This window comes from Lasiosphaeria miniovina (genome assembly GCF_030549165.1).
Source record: "Lasiosphaeria miniovina strain SMH2392-1A chromosome Unknown B0T26scaffold_6, whole genome shotgun sequence".
NCBI classification, from domain to species: Eukaryota; Fungi; Ascomycota; class Sordariomycetes; order Sordariales; family Lasiosphaeriaceae; genus Lasiosphaeria; species Lasiosphaeria miniovina.
Genome location: NW_026848225.1, coordinates 873526 through 894363, shown reverse-complemented (window position 1 = coordinate 894363; position 20838 = coordinate 873526). Strand labels below are relative to the sequence as shown.

General features: G+C 54.3%; 3 protein-coding genes across 3 annotated transcripts; 2 read left to right on the top strand and 1 right to left on the bottom strand.

Moving 5' to 3' along the window:
* Positions 1 to 4426: 4426 nt before the first annotated feature.
* On the top strand, positions 4427 to 6617 carry B0T26DRAFT_742773 (general substrate transporter; the record flags this gene model as incomplete). The annotated part of the gene is made up of 6 exons (XM_060444164.1): positions 4427 to 4475; positions 4617 to 5006; positions 5065 to 5443; positions 5646 to 5827; positions 5892 to 6385; positions 6438 to 6617. 6 exons carry the CDS (start codon positions 4427 to 4429, stop codon positions 6615 to 6617), a joined length of 1674 nt encoding a protein of 557 aa, XP_060292522.1.
* Positions 6618 to 7837: 1220 nt separating this feature from the next.
* Positions 7838 to 14965, bottom strand: B0T26DRAFT_653762 (polyketide synthase; the record flags this gene model as incomplete). The annotated part of the gene is made up of 8 exons (XM_060438488.1): positions 7838 to 8662; positions 8719 to 9039; positions 9104 to 12756; positions 12823 to 13494; positions 13547 to 13753; positions 13807 to 14012; positions 14077 to 14287; positions 14350 to 14965. The coding sequence occupies 8 exons, from the start codon at positions 14963 to 14965 to the stop codon at positions 7838 to 7840; spliced, it is 6711 nt and encodes a 2236-aa protein (XP_060292521.1).
* A 3216-nt stretch (positions 14966 to 18181) lies between these two features.
* On the top strand, positions 18182 to 19165 carry B0T26DRAFT_754461 (serine hydrolase FSH; the record flags this gene model as incomplete). The annotated part of the gene is made up of 4 exons (XM_060445825.1): positions 18182 to 18223; positions 18320 to 18338; positions 18409 to 18933; positions 18987 to 19165. The coding sequence occupies 4 exons, from the start codon at positions 18182 to 18184 to the stop codon at positions 19163 to 19165; spliced, it is 765 nt and encodes a 254-aa protein (XP_060292520.1).
* Between the last annotated feature and the right edge of the window lie 1673 nt (positions 19166 to 20838).

The following is a 20838-nucleotide window of genomic DNA, read 5'->3' as shown; positions in this document are numbered from 1 at the left end:
TTACCCCCTTTTGTTGTCACAGTCACTGCGTCTTAGGCACTGCTTACTTTGCACAGACTATATTTGTACTAGTATAGAGCGACTAGCCCTCAGCTCGGCATGTTCGATGTCAATGCTGTCGCTACCCGCACCTCCTCTTTGCTTCTTTTTTCTTGTACTCTTCCTCGGCGGAGTGCATCAGCGGCCAAGTTGGTCATTCTAATTGAGCCCCGGCACATTTTCCCCACTTTTTCCCACTGCTTCTGAGCTAGTGGCTGACCTCGGGATGGCAACAATGTCTTCAAACTCTTGGCAGCAGTCCATCTGTGCTGAAAGCAAAACGCATATACTACTGACTCTTATTACAGACTTCTTTGATCGGGGGGAATTTGCCGGCCGAAAGGTGCAGCAAATACTTCCCTGTCTTTGACAGGCCTGAATGATCACTCGGCATTTGCCACCATATTTTCTCACTGCATGCTGCGCTTTAGTGTGGCTGTGGAGAGAGTCGGCGTGCTACGGGTACTGCAACAATTTGCTGGAGGATGGACAGCTTTCGAGTTGAAGCAGTATAGAATAGCTATTATCATGGCTGATGACATTATCCTAGTCCTCTGCGTGGAGACGCTGCTATGAACTACATAATGTATAGCTATTCTGCAATACCTAGCGGTGTTAGAAATGTCGGGGCAGGGGGGTGTTTATGTGGTAGTCTGGAAAGGTAACGTTCCCGCTTGAGGCCGATTCTTGGACGGCGCCAAACTGCAGTGGCAACCCAAGTTGGTAGGGTACTGGGGAGCATTGGAAGGCGAGAGGGCGTAAGGCGGGCAGACATTTCTCCTAGTTGATAGTTGTACTTGCATACTCGATGCCGCTGCTGCGGCACCCAAAAAAATGTGCACACAAAAGGCTCGGACTTGAGGGAACATCCAGACTCGGTTTCGGGGTCGGCCGAGCTCTGCAAGCTCGGCTCGTGTCGCCCTCTCTCCCTCGGCTTTCACATGGGGGAAAAAAAGTCGTTGAATTGCTGCTCCACGTCTAGCTGCCCAGGTATGCATGCTTCTCGACTTGCCAAACACCACAGTGTAGGATGGGGGTGATAGATGGTCGATTCCCAAAGAAACCATGGAAACCACCCAGCGCCTGCCTACGGTGCCATATGCAAGGACAGCCGAAGCAGCAGCGTGGGGAGATGCGCTAGGGATGTTTGACAGGTCATTTCATGGATCCCATCCAACCTAGAAGACTCCACCGACATGTAGGTTAAGTTAGGGCCACCATCGAGATCAGCAAAAAAGGATTGCTCGTCGACAGAAGGAGCTTCCTTGTCTGGCGATGCACACTACCCTAGCGTCCTATGGTAGCTCCCTTTATGTACACCTCCCCCGGGGTTTGAAATGTTAGCTCGTTGACTTTTGCAGGGGTTTGAACAAGGGATATAAGCCTGAAATACAGGGGGTTTGAAGTCACTTTTCTAGCAGGTTCTCATCAAAAAGTCACGTGGTGGCTTGGTTGTATCGCACTAACCTTTCAAACCGCGGGGGAGGTGCGGGTTGTGACCCGAGGAAAGTGCGGGGCGTCCGGAACGAAACAGAGAAAACAAGCTTCAGTGCACTTTCCATTCTCCCTAGGGGGAGCTCCATCCCCTCTGACGCCAGCTTTTCGGCATCGGTTAAACTTCCTTGCAAACCCCCATATTTCACAATATCTAGTCAGTGAGAGATAGCTTTGCTCAATATCATTGCCTTTTACTTCGAAGCTTGGACAATTTTTACTTCGAATCTTGGGCAATCATTGGTTCAAGACAAGGTCGTTTTACCGATGCCGAAAAGCTGGCGCCAGAGGGGATGGGGGAGGGGTCCTGGGGAGGGCATTGCATGCGGCGCTGCTTCGGCCGCACTTGGACGACACAGCAATTCGGCTTCCAATTGCATCGCAATTTGCTGCCGGCCCCTCTCGAGATGCTCGCCCAGCCCAGGTTTGCTGCGCTGCTCGCTGCACGTTCTAGGCAGTGATGGGCCGTTTTTCTGTTCCATTTTTGACAGGAAAGTTGTGATCCTAGGAAAGGAGGAAGCAAAGCTGCTATCCCGGCCAAGTACAGGAAAGGAGCGAGACATGACACCGCCCACGCGACTCCTCTTAGCAAGTTTTTGTCTTGTTGGTCCCAGAGTACAAAATACAGTGCCACCAGCTAGAATTCTGCTCCTCGTCGGGTCCAACCTGAGATAACACGCGCGATTAGATGCCTTCTCGGGCAGCGGCAAGCAGCGGGCCCGAACCCACGGCGGCTCTGTGCTCGGTCGGTCGGTCGGTCGGCGGCATCGAGAGGTGCAGTAGCGGTGTTTGCTCCCTGGGACAAGGAGTAGATGTGAGACAGCCACCCACGCTAGGTTCGCTGTCAACTGCCTACCTAGACTTGTAGGTAGGCGCGGTGGCCTTGGCCGCCTTGCTTCTTCGCCGCACACGCGCCTGAGGACTGACCACGAAACAAGCACCTGCCAACCCCACCACCTCGCTCGATCTCCCGCTCGGTGGCTTTTGCGGGGCACGACCCTGGACCAGCCGAGCCCCCGCAATTGGCTGTCTCAGGCCCCCCTGAAGCCGAAAGGGAAGAAAGAAAATAAAAGCCACTGCCGTTCGCCCAGGCGGCGCTAGACTTAGTCAGTAAAAGCGCGCTTTCGCTTGAACACAACGTCAGCGCGGTTTGAAGGCTTTCTCTCTTCCCCCGACCGTCTATCTCTCTTCGCTAGCATGAGAATGGACATGGACGGACAGAGGGTCTCTTTAAGGTTGCTGCCAACAGGGAGAGGAGGGTCGCAGGCGACGAACACCCAGGAAGCTTGGCTGCCTTGGCCTGCATTGGCGCCCGTCTCTACGATTGGCGGGAGAATGAGAAGCCACTGATAGATGATAGACTACAGCCAGATAGATATATCTGCACCTCTGGCAGGAGAGAAAACAGAGAGTGAGATAGCTATACGCGGTGGAGCAATATGTGTTACATGGGATAGCATTCGCGCTTTTTGCCCATTCGCTCGACGACGGCCCGCTCGCCCTCCCCCGCCGTCGGCAGGTGGCAGCCGGCGTGTTATTAAATTGTTTTGGAATCTTGCAATTATTCCCCCCTCCTATGGATGGATAGGCCCAATTAGACCCTCCCCAGCAATATATATATTTATATATCGAGATGTTTATCGGGCCCAGCTGACGATAACATTTCTCCACGAAGCTATGCCGCGCGCCATTGGCAGAGAAGGAGGGAGCCTTTCATTGTGGTTGACGTTGTAAAATCGATGGGTCCTGCGGCCTGTCCCGGCATATGTTTTCCAGGTGCGACTGTAGCCAAGTTCACACGAGACTTGGGGCTGCGTATTCCATTTAATTATTGCATCTTTGTTAGCTATGGCCTGCCCCGCTTCACTGCCGACTTGGCTTTCTTCTGTTCTTTTTTTCGGATGGCGAATGAGATTCAGCATCACCCGGAGTGTCATAGTGCTGAGGCAGAAATAGCAGCAGCAGGGAAGAACGGAGAGGGAAGAGTTCTCGCTGCAAACCCGGTTTTCTCTTCTGACTCAGTGCCATGTCGTCTACTTGCTACACTGCTGCTCCTCCGCATGCTACTTTGGCGGATGGGCTAGGGTGGCCTGGCTTTCATCCCAGCTCATGTAGTAGCCTACTGCTACTGCCCATCTACCTACCTACCTCCTTAGGGAGCGCATGCAGCGGTAGGGGTTTGATCTGGGCAGCGTGACCCGAGACAGGTGTGGATACTCGGTCGTGCAACCCCACAGTGGGTTAATACCGAGCCCTTCGAAGTAGTACCTAAGGTAGTTCCTAGAAATCTACTGGCTCCGGAAACCGATGGCTAGGTACGAGGTGGGAAGGAGGGTGGAGGGTGGAGGGGGTGAGGAGTGCGTGTTGTGCCGACGGCACCCACCCCCCTCCCCCCTGTCGCTGTCGCTGTCGCTGTCGCTGTCGACGGGGATCTGCTGCCCTCGCCAGCTTAACACGGTGCGTACTAATCATTTCTCGTCTGGACGTGAAAGAGGAGCTCTTGCAGCGTGGTAGCAGCAGACCCAGAAATTGTGTGTACCCTCGGGATACAAATCTCATAATAATACCTCAGTAGATTTAATTATTTGCTGCCTCCTTCCCTCCCACTCTCCTCCACAATCCAAGCAACCAACCACACACCTCGCCTTTCAAAGGGAAAAAAAGGTGAGGGCTCACATCTATACAAATTTCCTCCCGCCTCTCACCCCCCTCCTCCTCGCACACACATCTCACTTCCGATTCCGCTTCTTTGAGGAAGCTCAACCTTTTTCTAATCTTGGCCTTCGGGCAAATGAATGAATAGGAATCGCGCACCTTCCGCACCTTGTTAACGAATACGATCGTCGCCTCGTCAACTGGCAGCCGGGTGACCGAAATCCAACCTCTGCCCACCATGTATCAAGCCAGCAATGTCTACTTCATCTGCTCGTTTGCCGCCATCGGTATGTGATTTGAAAGAAGGGCCGAGACCCGGGCCCAAAACAGAATCAAATCGAACCAAATCAAAATCAGATCAGAAACCAGACCAGATGAGATAAGAATCAAAGATGCGTAGACTGACTAGCCATGTCAATTATTATTAGGCGGCGGGCTGTTTGGCTTCGACATCAGCTCCATGTCGGGGGTGCTAGGCACGCAGGCGTACAAGCGCTACTTTGGCAACCCCGTGTCGTACCGGCAGGGCGCCATCACGGCGTCGATGCCGGCGGGCAGCCTGGTCGGCTCGCTCGTGTCGTCATTCATCGCCGACAAGTACTCGCGCAAGGTCGCCCTGCAGATCTCGTGCCTGCTGTGGATCTTCGGCTCCATCCTCATGGCCGCGTCCCAGAACATCGGCATGCTGTGCACCGGCCGCGTTATCTGCGGCCTGTGTGTCGGCATCGCCTCGTCCATCGTCCCCGTCTACCAGTCCGAGATCGCCCCCAAGGAGATTCGTGGCCGCGTCGTCTCATTGCAGCAGTGGGCCATTACCTGTGAGCTTTCTGACACGACATCTTCTCGTGAGAAATATCAGTACTGATGACGGAGAAGGGGGCATCTTGATCCAGTTCTTCATCCAGTTCGGCGCTGCGCAGGTCGGCGGCGGCCCGAGCGACCCTAATCAGCCCGAGTCGGCCTTCCGCATCCCGTGGGGCATTCAGATGGTGCCGGCCTTCATCCTGCTCGTCGGCCTTTTCTTCTTCCCCTACAGCCCGCGCTGGCTCGCCTCCAAGGACCGCTGGGAGGAGGCTATCCGCGTGCTGGCCTCGCTCCACGGCGACGGCGACATCAACCACCCCAAGGTGCTCGCCCAGTACCAGGAGATCGAGGAGGCTCTACGGTTCGAGCGCGAGCAGGCTACCTCTTCCTTCAAGGCTCTCGTCGCCCCGCGGATGCTCAAGCGCGTGGCCCTCGGCATGAGCATTCAGATGTGCGTCCCAACGATTATTGAATTCCGGTTATCTATAAATGTGTAGTGATAACAACAAGCTAACCGCGGCTTTGCACACACACATAGGTGGTCCCAGCTCTGCGGAATGAACATCATGATGTAACTACTCCAACGCTCCGGCCTGACCCAGCTGCCCGGCGTGTCCAATCGGAGCTGACCTGTGTTGGAATCCCCTCTCTAGGTACTACATTGTGTACATTATGGAAGGTGCACAGATTGCTACCCCTCTGGCCACCGCGTCTATCCAGTACGTGATCAACGTCGTCCTGACGCTGCCCGCCATCGTGTTCCTCGACAAGTGGGGCCGCCGGCCGTCGCTGATCCTCGGCTCGTTTGGCATGATGACCTGGCTGTTCATCTCTGGTGAGTTATATTACCAACCGTGTGTGACTTAAAACACACACTCACACATGTACACACGCACCAGGCGCACTCCAGCAGTACTACGGGCAGGCAAACACAGACCTGACGCGCAACGCGGACAATAGCGACATCACGTGGATCGTGCTGGACAACCGGCCCGTGTCGTCGGCCATCGTGGCGTGCTCGTATCTGTTCGTAGCCACGTTCGCGACCACGTGGGGCCCCGTGTCGTGGACGTACCCGGCCGAGATCTTCCCAAGCAAGATCCGCGCCAAGGCCGTGTCGCTGGCCACGGCGTCCAACTGGTTCTGGAACATGGTGCTGGCTTTTGGCGTGCCGCCGTTGCTGTGGAACATCTCGTACAAGATGTACTATATTTTTGGTGCTTTCAATGCGGCTGCCTTTGTGCACATGGCCCTCCTCGCCCCCGAGACAAAGGGCTACACCCTCGAGGAGATGGATGAGGTCTTCGACTCGGGCCTGCCTGCCTGGAAGCGCTACAAGAAGACGAGCCGCCTCGAGGAGCTGGCCCGCGAGATCGAGGCTGGCAATCTCAAGGTAGACCTCATTGAACCAAAAATCGGTGGTTCATTAACTGACTCTCTACCAGGTTGCTATTCCGCTGGGTGGCGCCGCTGGCACTACCGCCGTCGCCAATCCCGAGCCCATCGCGGCCACGGCCGAGCACGAGAAGACGACGCACCGGGAGGTGGACATGACATCGGCGCCGGGGCCCTTGTCGACAGGCGCGCCGACCGAGAAGCCGCCAGCTACGCAGGCTGCGCTCTAATTAAAGCGCCTTTCCACAACTAAGTACATAGGAGGACGGTTTTGCTTTTCTTTTCGATGGGTTGGGGGCTGCGGGGGCACATGGTAGTTTGTTCGGCTGGGACAGACAGGCTGAGTGCGCTATAACGTCGGACTTGGCGGGTGGTTCTCCTTCCGGGATATCCTCCTGTGATTACTTGGCTGGGCAGCTAGCTCTCTGATATCATATCCCCGGGCATGTAAAGTAGCTGGGAGAGGATATTAAACAGTCCTCTTCCTAGTTCGCGAGAACAAGGAAGGTTAAACTCCCGGGGGGAAACGTACTCTTCGAGCACAAACCAGCCCAGTTCTGCTTTTATTTTTTACTCGTCTCGTTTTCCACCCCAAAAACGTCGTGCTTTTTACCTTCATCGAGGGCGTATTGATATGCACACATGGCAGGATTACAGTCTACAAGTCACTACTTGAAGTTTTTTCAGCTTTTAGGTAGCTAGAGTAGTGCCCTAGAGGGAGGTCTGAGAATCACAACTACAAAACGATGCGTTCTTTTCTCTGAACACCGGTCCCAGATGAATCTTTAAGGCCGGATGATGGCTTCTTGTGACTGAATATGTTGCAGCTACCTAATTACTTTGATGGCCATCAACCTACTGTCTACTGCCCATAACCGGATTCTGGTATCGCCCCTGGTGATACAGCATGGGATTTTATAGGGCCAAGTCAACCATTGGGGAGTTTTATTTACGCGGGAAAAGTGTTGAGAGAAACACAGAGTAGAGATATAACCTGAGCTGGTCATGTCATCTGCTGCGGCCAGCCCCGCGGATAGGAAGTATCCCATGGGGCGCGAATCCAACAGATTAGATAATATAACAAGAGATACAAAGGAAGTAGCATAACTTCTGGCATATATATGCATAATGAATATCTAGAGCTAAGTAGGGGTGAAAGTTGTAACCAAGTAGAAAGACGCATCTATATGAACTGGGGATCAAAATAGCATCAGAAACCAAAAGGGGAGCCGGGGAGTCCAGTACATGTCCCGCACAAAACCTGAATCCAGCGAGGCATCGACTGCAACATCTAAATGAAGGCAGGAGCCAAGAGAAAGAAAAGAAATGTGCACCAAACTGAACAGGCCGCGGCAAGACGGGCACAACATAGTTTGTGTTTGTCCACTGCGGCTTCCATCATAATTACAATCAAAACACACAATATCGAATGTATTCCACACGGCGGACCTTAAGCCGCGAAAGAAACAATCTTGCTCTTCCCGCACACTCCCTTAGCCAGCGTCTGTATCGAGCCACTTGAAAGCAGTTCCAGGACTTGAAGGTTGGCCTCAAACTCGCGCGTGATAAAGTTTCGGATTTCGATGGCGACGAGCGAGTCAAGCGGATAGTGCGAGAGCGACCGTGTCACGTCCATGTCCTCGGCATCCAGCATCAGGACTGAAGATATCTTGTCCACCAGTCCCCGGCACACGATCTCCTCGGCTTCCGCCATCGACTTGGCTGCCTTGAGTGCCGCGTTGAACGAGACCACGGCGTTTAGGGACGCGTCCTTCGCCGCCGCCTCTTCAGCCGCGATGCGCATGGCCTTGAATTTGGCGTCTTCAGTCCAGAAGGGCCGCATGCTTGCCGTGATGCGCATGCCGGTAATGGTATGGTTGTTGCAGGTCGACGACATTGTACCGTCGATCGCGGCACCCAGCAGAGCAAGCACCTCGGCTTCGCAGATACTGTCACTTCCAAGGTTTCTGGCCACCTCTGCAGCCTTCTCCAGGTCCTCGGCCAGGTATCCAGAGTCTGAGACAGCCGTCAAGTCGAGAGACGACGCAGGCAAGCCCCGAGAAAGGCGATGTTGCACCAACGCGTTGAGGAAGCAGTTAGCAGCACTGTATGCAGCCTGGCCACGGTTTCCGACGGCACCAGCAGCGGATGAAATCGCCACAAAGAAGTCCAGTGGCGAGTCTTTCAGCGCGTGGTGGAAGTTCCAACCACCTTGGACCTTGCCCTCGATGACTTTGGTGTAGTCCTCCCACGCCATTTTCTCGTAGAGAACATCCTAAGTATTTGTCAGTGTGGCTGCCCCAGAGATATGGAAGGTAATGTGGCACTTACACGGAGGACCATCGTGCCGTGAACTACACCGCGGATTGGAGGTAGCCCTTGAAGCCCAGAGCGGACAAGATCGTCGACCTCGGCTTTGTTCACCACGTTGCAGCGACGGACAAGAATGTTTGCACCAGCGGCTGCAAGTTCGTCGACGAGCTCCTTCACCTTGCCAGCAATGGATCCACTTCGGGAGACAAGGACAATGTTCTTTGCTCCCTTTGCTACCATCCATCGGGCCATGCTTCGGCCCAGACCGCCGGTACCGCCTACCAAGACGTAAGTGGCATCAGAACGGAGAAGCGGCTTAACTTTCTTTGACGGTGCGGCCTGTACATCGACAGCGTTAGGAACCAGCTTTAAAAAACGAACAGGTGCATATTTGAAGACATACCTTGACAATGTCTTGCTCGTTAAACACAACCACGAGCTTGCCCGCGCCTCTGCCTGCCTGTTCGGCCTTGAGTGCGGTTTCAACGTCGGAGATTGAGAAGGCAGTGACCAGAGTCACAGGTCTGATCTTTCCATACTTCAGTAGACGGGAAACATCAGCAACTAGGCGCTTTATCACCTTCGGCCGCTCGGCCAAAAGGGCCATGAGGTCAACTGAGGTAAAGGTGGCATTGCTGTTAAGACTGGAGAGATCAAGGGGAGTCTTCGAGTTCTGCTCCCTTCTGCCAATTTCGACGAAGCGACCAAACTTGCTCAGGCAGTTCCAGGATTCTCGTAGCCCGTCGCCGGTCAAGGAGTTTAGAATGACGTCTACCCCTTGCCCCTTGGTGGCTTGCCGAACAGCATTGCCGAATGAAGTGTTTCGACTGTAGAATATGTGATCGGCTGGAAGTCCATACTCGGCTTGAAGAAGGTCCTTCTCCTCGGCATCCGCAGCAGTGGCAAATACTTCGGCTCCCACCATATGAGCAAGGCAGATGGCTGCCTGTCCCACGGCACCAGCTGCAGCATGAATGAGGGTAGTCTCGCCATCCGTGAGACGGCCAACCTCAATCAGGCTGTAGTAGGCAGTGGCATAAGCCAGTGGCAATGTCGCAGCACCCTCAAAAGAAACTTCAGCTGGAATCTTGAATGCCAGAGCCGCCTTGGTCCGCGTGCGTGTTGCAAAGGCGCCTCGTGTCAACGCCGCGACTCGATCACCGACCTGGACGGTAGTAACGCCAGCACCAATCGCAGTCACAGCTCCGCTTGCTTCGGCCCCGGCGTCGCTAATTGGGACTTGCCCTTTGGCGGCCAGCCCATCCTTGAAGTTTAGACCGACTGCCTTCACCCGGATCTCAATCTCGTCTGCCTCCAAAGGTTCCTCGATGGATTGGTCGTCAATGAAGTGGATAGAGTCCGCAGCACCAGGCGCAGAAATCTCCATCTTCAGAGACCGGTCGTCTTCTCCAAATGGCAGTGGCTCGATGGCGGAAGGGTTCGTTTGCTTGTGGACGTACTCGTTCATCTCATTATCCACTACAATGCGAGGGGTGAAAAACGACCGCCCTCTCTCCATGAACTCTAGCTCGCTAGTGGCCGTCGACTCTACGCCAAAAGCAGCCTGGAAGACCCGCAAGATAGCCTTGGTGGTGTCGGTCTCTGAGAGCGGTGATTCGGCATCTAGGTCCAATGTTGCGAACTTGATTGCAGTCTCTGAACGAATCGTTCTGCTCAGACCGGTTACCATGTTGGCGTCTGGGTTGGAAGACTTGTCATACGCCCCGCGGACCGCCCACAGAACACCTTGGGCACCCGTCAGGAGTTTCTGAAGAGATAAGAACTGGGAAGGCAAAAGAGTAGCAAGGAACGGCTGATGGAGCTCATTCAGGAAAACGCAAATCTTCCCAGAAGCATCAACGTTTTGCAGGGTTCCGACCTCGGGAAGTGCCCCAGTGGCTTCTTCCAACGCATTTGCCAGATCCATCGCCACGAGATCCTGAAAGTTGGAGTCCTCGTGAACAATGACAACCTTGGAATCAGCTGGAAGTTGAAGATGAACATCCCCGGCCTCAAAGACTTGATCCCACTCAAGCTTGTAGCAAAGATCTCGGGCATCGCCAAGATGTACTTGGGCGTCGCCATCGATGATAGGAGATATCGTGAGACCCTCCAACGAAATGAGGGTCTCGAAGCTACCCTCGCCGGCCACCGCAGTCATGTTGACTTTAGTTGGCTTGGGGGTGCCCGAAGCAATATCCCCTGTGCAGACCGCGCGCACGATGCTGCCTGGCGCTTGAGAGATCCGAGTAATGCTAGACTTGATCGTGATACGATCCACAGAGGAGGGAAGATAAACGGTGTCGACTTCCCGGCGGCCAGCCCCGACAATAGGCCAGTACATCTCGATGAGAGATTCAAGGAATGCCGGCTGAATGACAGAATCAGATAGATGACCGTTTGGCATCTCCTTTGCGACATCTTGGACGACAATGTCTCCCACGGCATGGGTATCGGACGCCTGGCAGTTTGCAACTCCCTGAAAGGTGGGCCCATACGCCACGCCAGCCTCCGCCAGACTCTCGTACATGTTGTCGGAAGCAATCGAGGCTCCTTCAGCATGGCTAGCAGACAAGAAAGCGGCCTGGTTAAGCGCTTTAGAGTTCAGAGCTTGTCTATCACTGTCCACGTCGTTGCGATCGGTAACAACAGTGGCGATGATACCGACGCAGTGTTCTGTCCAGCTTTGGTCATGAGACCACGAGCATATGCGAAACTCGTCCCATGTCTCAGACGTGGCAAGAGTGTCTTCTTGGTGAGGACGGAGGGTGATAGTCATCTCGATGTCTTTGTCGGTAATGACGAGGGGCTTGGTTACGGACACGTCTTTCAGCTCAAACTTGTCGAATTGGCGGCCTCTGTCTGTAGCCCTCTGTGATGCAGCCTCAATGGCCATCGTAATAAAGCCGGCCATTGGGAATACTGTCAAAGACTGGACCTTGTGGTGCTGCAGCCATGGAAGGTCATCCAGGCGGACAATGTTTCGCCAGGTGGGCTCAAGGTCATTCGAGTAGTTGGCTAGGGTGCCGAGGATGTCATTTCTTGCGCCAGTTGCGCTCTTGTGGACTTGTGTCATGCGAGACTCTTGCCAGTACTTGGACGAGTAGTTCCAGGGGTAGCGCGGCAAGTCGGTTAGCAAGACTGGCGGCTTTGCAGACTTGGGGAAGTTGATGGCGCCAAAGTCGAGATTGGCACCCTTGGTGAACAAACTCGAAGCAAGCTCCATTGCCGTCTCAACCGCGTCGCGTTTGCGGATAATGGCAGCGGCATAGGGTATCTTTGGAGCGTTGCCGCCCACCTCCTTCAAGACCTGCTTGATTGGTCCTTGAAGGCCCGAATGAGGGCCTAGCTCAATGAGCATGTTGACACCATACTTGTAGTCGCCAACCGGCTCGAGCATGCTCTGAAGCGCCTCGTTGAAGCGCACTGCGCAGGTAAGGTTGTCCACCCAGTAGTTGGATTGGAGTTCGGTGCCGTCAACCAGATGTCCGTACAGGGACGAATGGAACCGGACATCTGTTGGAACCGGGGCCTGCAGTTTGGCGATGGAGGCTCGGTACTCCTTGGAAACCAGGTTCATGTGATGGGAATGGTATGCAACATCAACCACAAGGCGTCTATTGAACAGTTGCTTCTCTTCGCAGATCTTCTCGAGTTCGGCAATGGCAGGCTCGTCTCCTGAGATTGTGAGACTTGAAGGGCTGTTGTAGCATGCGATTCTGGCTTCCTTTGCCGTCAAGCCCTCAATCAGGGGCAGAAACTCCTCCTTGCTGCCGCCAACGGCCATCATGCGGCCTCGAAGATCGGGGAACTTTTGCTTGAGAATGGGGATGAGCCTGCCACGATGGTATGCAATGGCCATGGATGATTCGAAGTCAATGATGCCTGCTGCGTATGCGGCGGCTATCTCTCCGCTCGAATGTCCAGCAACGGCATTGGGGTGAACACCCCAAGTTCTTAGAAGGTCGACAAGAGCCAGTTGTATGGCAGTGCACGATGGCTGGCTGATGTGAGCCTCGCTGACCTTGCTTGTCTTCGCGTCTTTGCTCAGCTCGTCTATTCCCAGGTTGTGGTTAGTCTTCTGCAACACATATTTTCCAGACATGCAGCCAAACAACGTACCAATGAGCGACCATTCGGCTCCTATCTCGGTCAAATACCTGTCGGCATGGGCGATGCTCTTGGTGAAGGTTGGATACTGTTCATACAGCTCTCGCCCCATGGCGTACCACTGTGCTCCCTGGCCGGTAAATATGAAGCCAAGCCGGAGGGGCTCGATCTCTTTGCCGGGCGTGGCCTTTTCGCCGTTGATCGCTTCAATAAGTTCAAAGGAGTTGGCAGCCGGAATAGCAACTCTCCATTGAAGAAGAGATCGGCGCTGCCCCAATGTGTAAGCCATGTTACTGGTGAGATCCATCTGGAAGATTTCTGGACGTTGCTCGAGGTAGATGACAATGTTCTTTAGCAGCTGCGTGAGAGCCGCCTTGTCGTTGGCTGTGAGAACGTAGAGTTTCCGCCCTTGCCCTGCCTTTTCGGGCGTTTCGTCACCAGCAACAGTGGCCTTTTGTCCCCTGAAAGGAGCGGCTTCCAGGACAACGTGTCCATTTGTACCGCCGAACCCGAAGTTGTTCACGCTGACGTACTTCTTCCCTCTAGGCCACGGCCGTTGCGTAACGGGAACTTTGAGATTCCACGCCTTCCATGGGATCTTGGGATTTGGCTCCTTGAAGTCGTAGTTTGGGAGAATAAAGCCTCGTTCGAGCATCAGGGCTGCCTTTATAACACCGGCGATTCCTAACAGCGGTGTCAGAACTAGGAAGTATGGACAAGCGAGGAGCAAACATACCAGAGGCCCCTTCCAGATGGCCAATGTTGGATTTCACAGAGCCAATCCATAAAGGATCGCGCAGTGTCCTGTTCAGGCCCAGCACATTGTGGATTGCTGTTGCCTCAATTGGGTCGCCAACCCTAGTGCCCGTACCGTGGGCCTCGACAAAGCCACAGGCATTAGGGTCCAAGTCAGCATCTCTATAGACCTTTCGCATGAGATCCTCTAGCATTCGGGTTAGTCAAGTCCTGGTGAGGCATGGGCAGATAGCTGCAAACCTTGTGCTAGCCCATTTGGCATCGTAATGCCGGGGGTTTTCCCGTCTTGGTTGAGGCCAGTCCCCGCAATAACTGCTCGGATAGGGTCATTGTCCCTGATCGCCTGGGAAAGTGGCTTCAGGACGATCATTCCGCAGCCTTCACCTCGGCCAAAGCCGGTACCTCTGTTGTCAAAGGAAAACGAACGTCCAGTGTCTGAGAGCAATCTGTTGAAATCACGGTTAGCTTCGTCTTTGCGTAGCCTTAGCCATACATGTGGAAGCGACTTACCTGCAAGTCGAGAAGGATATCCAAAACTCTGGCAGCATGTTCAAGTGGCAAGCGCCAACCAGTGCACAGGTAGATTCTCCGGCCCTCAAACTCTGGCAAGCCAAGTGTATAGCAACCATGCTCGATGAACAGGCGGTATCAGATGTAAAGCTTGGGCCTCGCAAGTCGAAGAAATGCGATATGCGATTGGACTGCATGGCGTATGCGCAACCTGGAGGTTGCTGGTTAGATTCTCATCGTCTTCTGGGCAGGGGCTTTGCTGCTGCTACTCACCAGTCGCTTGATGCATAGGGATAGTATCGGAATCTCTAAACAAGTGTGACTCGTACTCGGGGAACGAGCCACCGACGAAAACACCAACATCCTTGCCAACAATGGTATGCTTGGGGATTCCAGCATTCTCGAGCGCCTCAAAGGTGCATTCGAGCAGGAGACGCTGTTGGGGGTCCATGGAAATGGCCTCCTTCTCGGTGAGCCCGAAAAAGGGGGCATCGAATGCAGCAAGGTCGACGTTGAGGAAGCTGCCGCCAACGGGGTTCAAAGCGCCGCCTTTGCCTGGATTGGGGTGCTGGAAACGCTTGTTGTTGAATCTCTCCTTGGGTATCTCGGTCCATCCGGATCTCGCGCGGGTGCAAAGCTCCCAGAACTCTGCCGGGGTGGCAACATTTCCAGGCATACGGCAGGACATGCCAACAATAGCAATTGGCTCGGGCTTGACAGAGCCACTGCCATTGGCGTAACCATTAGTACCGTTGGTCGCTCCAATAGAGTGGCCGTTGGTATGTCCATTGGCAGGACCGGCGCCATCGGCGACGTGGAAGTAGCCGTTGAGGCTGTCGCCGGAATTGCTCGCAGTCGAGCTGTCAGGGGTCAGGGCAATGGGCGCCATGGCTGCGGCTGCGGCTGTGGCTGAGGCAACAGCAAAGACTCGGGTCTTGTGCTGCTGCTTCTGCTACAGCTCGAGATGTGCTTGGGTGCTTGGCAGGTATACAAGACAGGACTAAGTCGGCATCGTGGATGTAAAGGCTCCCTCTCCGGCTCGGGTCAGAGCACGAGGGCGTGGATTCACGTAGCAGCTTATATGCCGAAACCAAAGATCGCCAAAGCACGCATACAAACACCTAGCCCCCGCAGACCAGAGCCAGGCAGTGGGTCTCGGTATGTACATCGCACCAGGAAGGAAGCTTGCAGCTTGCCTCCCAGGGTCCAAGACGCTCTGCTTGGTGCTTGCTCGGTTCCATCGACATAACCGACGGCCGACTCCCAGCCCTGGGGTTTCTAACTTGGTGGTACGCGGCGATCGGTGGCAGAATCCACTCTCAGTGTTTCTATATTAAGGTGGCAGCCGGCCGGGCAGCAGCCTCAATATGCGCAAGCAATATGGCGAAAGAACATGGCAGGGTCGGTTGGCGTTCTCGGCTCGTGCCTATACAGAGCCGGAGGTCTCGAACTCTTCCAGATCAATCTTGCAGCCAGGCCAGGTCGGCCAGACAGAGAGCAGGGTTCGAAGACGGGAAGTCGGGAAAGAGGAGCTTTCTGTCTCTAGAGTACTGGACGTCAATCCCCACGTGCTGCACGGCCTGATGTGCGTGCTTGTGATGTTCTGTGCTTTTATGCTCTTTTTTTCTGTGCTATGCTGTGCTGTATTGTACCTTTTGTACAGTATGTACGGTGCCAAGCCCTGCATAGATACTCGCACAGGTACTCGCCTGGGGTGCGCCCCATTGCCCCGTCCATCATTGTTCCGGAAGTAGTAGGCCCAGTCAAGCAATGCCGTCGGCCTACGACTCGGCACGTCGAGGTTGACACGAGGTCAGGTCAGGTCAGGTCAGGTCAGGTACGGCGACGATCCAGGGTCTTCAAGGGGCAGCGGAGGCAGGGGAGTTGAGTGGGGTGGGGCGCGGGCGCGGGAAATGTTGACGGATCGAAGCCAACATCGGGTGAAAAAGCTTAAGCTTGCTTGCATCCATTGCTGAATTGGCGCGAATTGACATGGAACGTCAATCGAGTCAGACCAGCGTGGATCGGGTCTAAGGCGGCGGCTAATGTCGTCGATAGTGATTGCCTCTGGCTGAAGAGCTCCGAGGGGGAGGGGGTGTGGCTGCACAGCGAGATCCATCCCATCTAGGATGGGTGAGATGGATAGATCAAATGTCAACGAGTACAGCCGTTTGCCGCTGCCCGAGAAGGTATCTTGGAGAGAAGCCCAAGTACCCACGACATGGGATTAGAGCAAGGTATGGGGTCGGGTTGGAGAGATGGAAGGAGCTGTTGGGGAGTGAGGTTGGATTACCCCTTTGACTCAGTTATCGATAGCGGCTAAACCCCACCATACCTTACACTTACAGCGTTACACTTGTCACTTACATGGAAGTTACAGGGCTCTCTCAAGTCTCTTCAGCACCCGCGCCCGCACCCGCGCACACACGCCGCAAAACGTCGTGGTTTGCGCGGTTCTTATCGGGATTTCCTATTTCCACGAGAACGAGATGGCTGCCGCCTTATCGGGCTAGCGTCTGTCTTGTGCAGAGGGAGGGCCGCCGTGGGGAGGGAGGAAAGGGGAAAGGGGTCCGACGTGCTTGGACGGGCAAAACTCCCTTAATCTATCCAAATATCCCAAATCCACATCAGCATTATCAATCTCAGGCGCCCCGGGCATTGGCCAATCTGCGCTTTGTGAAATCAAAGACCCAAGTGTTCTCTCACTGAGTGCCTTTACTTGGGCTCGCATTAAATTCGCATCAAGCTTTTTCTCAAACGCTCGATCTTGGCAGCAAAAACCTTGGCGGTTGATCATGCGCTGGGCGTGCATACGAATAGGTATTAGCTGTTACGGTGGGCCACTTCCAGAGTTTACACTTTAGAGTATGTCTTGTCAGTGTCCGGGTGCCCCTTCCGTTCTATCAAAGTTTGAACTTTTTCCATGAGTTTGCGTCCCTACCCCCCGCCCATCTGCACATCGATGGACAGATGCTATATAAAGGTAGGTGCAAGCAGGGAGCGGATCCCTAGCAGTGGATGGCTGTTTATGACCCTGCCAGTCCAGGCGGTTTGTTTGCACTACCGGCAACCGCTTCCAATGCTGCGCTGCAGCTGGCTGAGCTTGTCCTTTCCGCTCTATGATAGCGTCGCCGGCCCGCCACGGCTGTTTGTGCGGACGAATAGCGTGGCGTGGCTAGTTTGCTGCCTTCTGTTCCAGGCACGCATGTTTTGTCCGCCTCTCCTAGATATCATAGCCACCATCCATCATCCGTTACCTTACTTCGTTGTCGGCGGCCCCCTGCCACTGGCTGCAGTGGAAGCGAGCGGCCACCTCTGTTCCTAACTAGGTAGTATTGTGAATTGCATTATCATTTATCCCAAACGGGACACCTGCACTGTCGCACGACTTCCAGAAGACTTGATTCCTTCCCTCCCACTTTCGCGCGCATCTATTCCGTCAGCCAACCGACAAATCAGTAGAGTACATGTCAGTTCCCGCCTGTACCGGATCACTCGAACCTCGGAGCATCCTCCCGAATCCGGCTGGAGAGGCCTGCAAGTCATTTCTCTACAGTAAGTACCGGCTTTTATCTCACCTCACCTATCGGTCACCATTTACGCTAAGTGTCCAAGTGTATAATTAGGTACCTTACCTCTGCTGGTGCGAGCCGTCCGGGCCTCCACGTCCTGGACGGGGTTGAGGACAGATGCCAAGTCGAGTGATATGCGACAGTCCCATATGAACCCGGTCTGCTCAATATGTGGCAAGGCCGGCGCGATAGTCGCTTAAACTCCCGTGCAACAGCCTCCTGCGGCTAGCTGGGCCTTCTCCAGTCTCGTGGCTGTTGGTATTCAAGTAACCTTACGCGTAACCAAAGACTAGCCGCCCCATGGTTGCATGAATGGCAGTCTGCTAGCCGGCAGCAGTATATTGCCCACCACTGCCGAGTCCAACTGCCATATGGTACCGCAGAGCAAACGTTGTGTTTCTGGGGGATTAGCTCACGCGCTACAATTTCCGTCGTGGCACCAGTCTCCAACCTGGTGTATTCCCCAAATACCAAGCAAAGCCCTGCAGACGTCAGTGCCGACGACCACCCATCTACCATCATATTCCATCACCATGAGGTTTCTCTGTCTCCCAGGTGCCTATGGCAGCTCCGATGTAAGTCTACTCAAGAGTTAGGATGATCCACGTGCTCTGGAATCACCACCCACGCATCTTCTTGAACAAGAAACCCGCCGCTGACATGCCCTGTAGAAATTTCAAGTGCAGTTGGGTAAGGATCCTAGAAGCCTCATCAGTATTAACTGCCAGATTCGGCGACAATGTGCTGACAATGAACGAAGCACCCATCATCAAGGAGCTGACAGAAGATGGAACGGCCACTTTTCATTTCATCAACGGCCCCTGCAAGGCAGTTCCTCCCGAGGGCTTCGAGGAGTATTTCGGAAAGCCCCCCTACTTCCGATTCATCGAGCCCGATCAGGACGTGGAGAAGACCGAAGATGACGATGTACTGGCAAGAATCAGAGATTTCCCTGACTGCGAGACGCCGGAGGACACCATGAGAGAATTGATGCGAGAGGGTATTGCGACGACCCATCGTAGTACTGATAATGCTATCAAGTATCTGGTCAAGATCATGGAGGAGCGTGGTCCGTTCGAGGGCATTATTGGATACTCTGAGGGCGCCACAGTTGCCGGCACGCTCCTGCTCCACGAGCAGCGACGACTCAAGAAGAAAGGGATCAAGCCCATGTTCAAGTATGCCATTTTCTTTGCCGGGTGGCCGCCAGTGGACCCAGAAACTCACGCCATGATCCTGAGCGACGAGTCCGAGGCCATGATTGAGATTCCGACATGCCATATCAGTGAGTTTGAGTACCCCTAATCTTGCCGGGATTCTTTTCTCACCACCTCACAGTCGGATCTTTGGACCCATACGTACACGGGTCTCTGGCCCTCTTCAATGTCTGTGACCCGGACACGGCGTATCTCTTTGATCACGCCAAGGGCCACACCCTACCCCGCGACAAGGATACCGTAAAGGAGCTTGGAGACGTGGTGCGCGAGGCTATCAGAAACTACGACATAAAGATCTAGACGCATTACTTGTTTTCAATTGGCACTCGTCATCATAACATGTAACTGGAAGGGACACCCGGAGTTTGGAGGAGACAGATGATGAGCACCATTAGGCAGGATAGACTTTTGGATACATGAAGCAGTGGACATGGAGCCGGGTTTTGCACCTCGTTTATGAGCCAGGGTTTGTAGCATAAGGTTCCAACGTGATTTGTATACTTCTATCGATTTCAAGCAGACTATCAAACTTGGCAGCTATCTACACCAGTAAACACGCAGATCAATCACAATCAAAGTCCCAGGCGCTCCACTGGAGAGCACTACCATCTTCAATGCTTGATCCTTGAAGCATCACGATGGACGCGTAACGCAAAATTCGAAAACGGAAGTAAGACCGTGTGTACATATATTCTCGCGATTTCCAGCGTCGAGGGCATGTACACGAGCATAACTTCCCGGCAGTGAACAATATGGGACACGGGGGCGGGCGAACGGGCCACAGGTCTGGACCGTCTGGAGCCCCCTTCTCAGTAGCCCACCCACGCCCGGAGCCTGGAACGTTACCTACAAGTCAAAGCGGCAGTGGTGGTGACACAAGTTTTCCGCTCGGGCGAGGCTATTTTTGTCGTGCAGGGCGACCGACGGGGGGTCGCGTCCTGGTCAGAGTCTGGGCAAACGGGATCGATATCACTCTAGCGTGTCTCTTGGCGACTGATTCCGGGCTACTGGCGACGACGAGAAAAGGGCGGACGCGTACACATGCCATTCTGTCGTCGAGTATCGCCATCGCCCCCGAGATAAGGGACTGGCCCAGCCCAGGGCCCAGGGGCCAGGGGCAAACCTACCGTTTAGAAGCGGGAGAACGCCCAGAGCCGGATAAGGTGGAGCGGGAACAATCAGCAGAACATGATGTGCATCCAACTTTCCCCAAGCTCAGGTACCTTCCTTCCATGCCTTGCCTTGCCTGGTGGTTGGTACCTTAGCTCACATGAGGGCGCCGTGGGGGAATAGGCGGGAGTGTTAGCCGGCAGTAAGGTAGTGAATCGCCCGTCGAGGTACGTAATCCCGAGTCTGGGCCAAGATGCACGAACCGGTCTTGACCATGTGTCGCACCGGAAAGCACTCCACGTCTTAGGAGAGAACTAGATAAGAGCAAAGAGTCTAGATATCTAGCGCACAGTGAAGCACGCCTATGCCCCTGCCCCTGCGTGACGAATTATCTTATCCCCCACGGTCCCGCTCCCTGGTCCATACATCTCTTACACTACCGAGCATTCCTCAGGTGGAGTGCATAGGTGTGGGAGCCTTCGCCTACGAGCCCACCATCTAGCTCCAGATGGGATATTTGATAGACTCAGACACCTTGCTCACTTCGAGCCAGGCAAAGCATCTCAGTGGCAATAAGCTCCGAGAACAGGCAGTTATCTTTTGCTTCCTAAATCACTATCTAGATGATTAGCTGTAATAGGGTGTTGAAAGTGGCGTCGGCATTCATGGCTAAATTACCCCACGATTCATTGTCCTCTCCCAAGGCCTGCTGCTGCTCGATTCGGGCCTGAACTGTGTGAGGTGGGACTGGACGGGCAGCTCCAGTCGAGGTGTGTGAGCTTACCTACACCGCAGGCTGGATCCAAGTGGGCTTGTGTTGCGACAGGGTCGGCTCATTACCCGAAATACAGGCGACCAGGGAA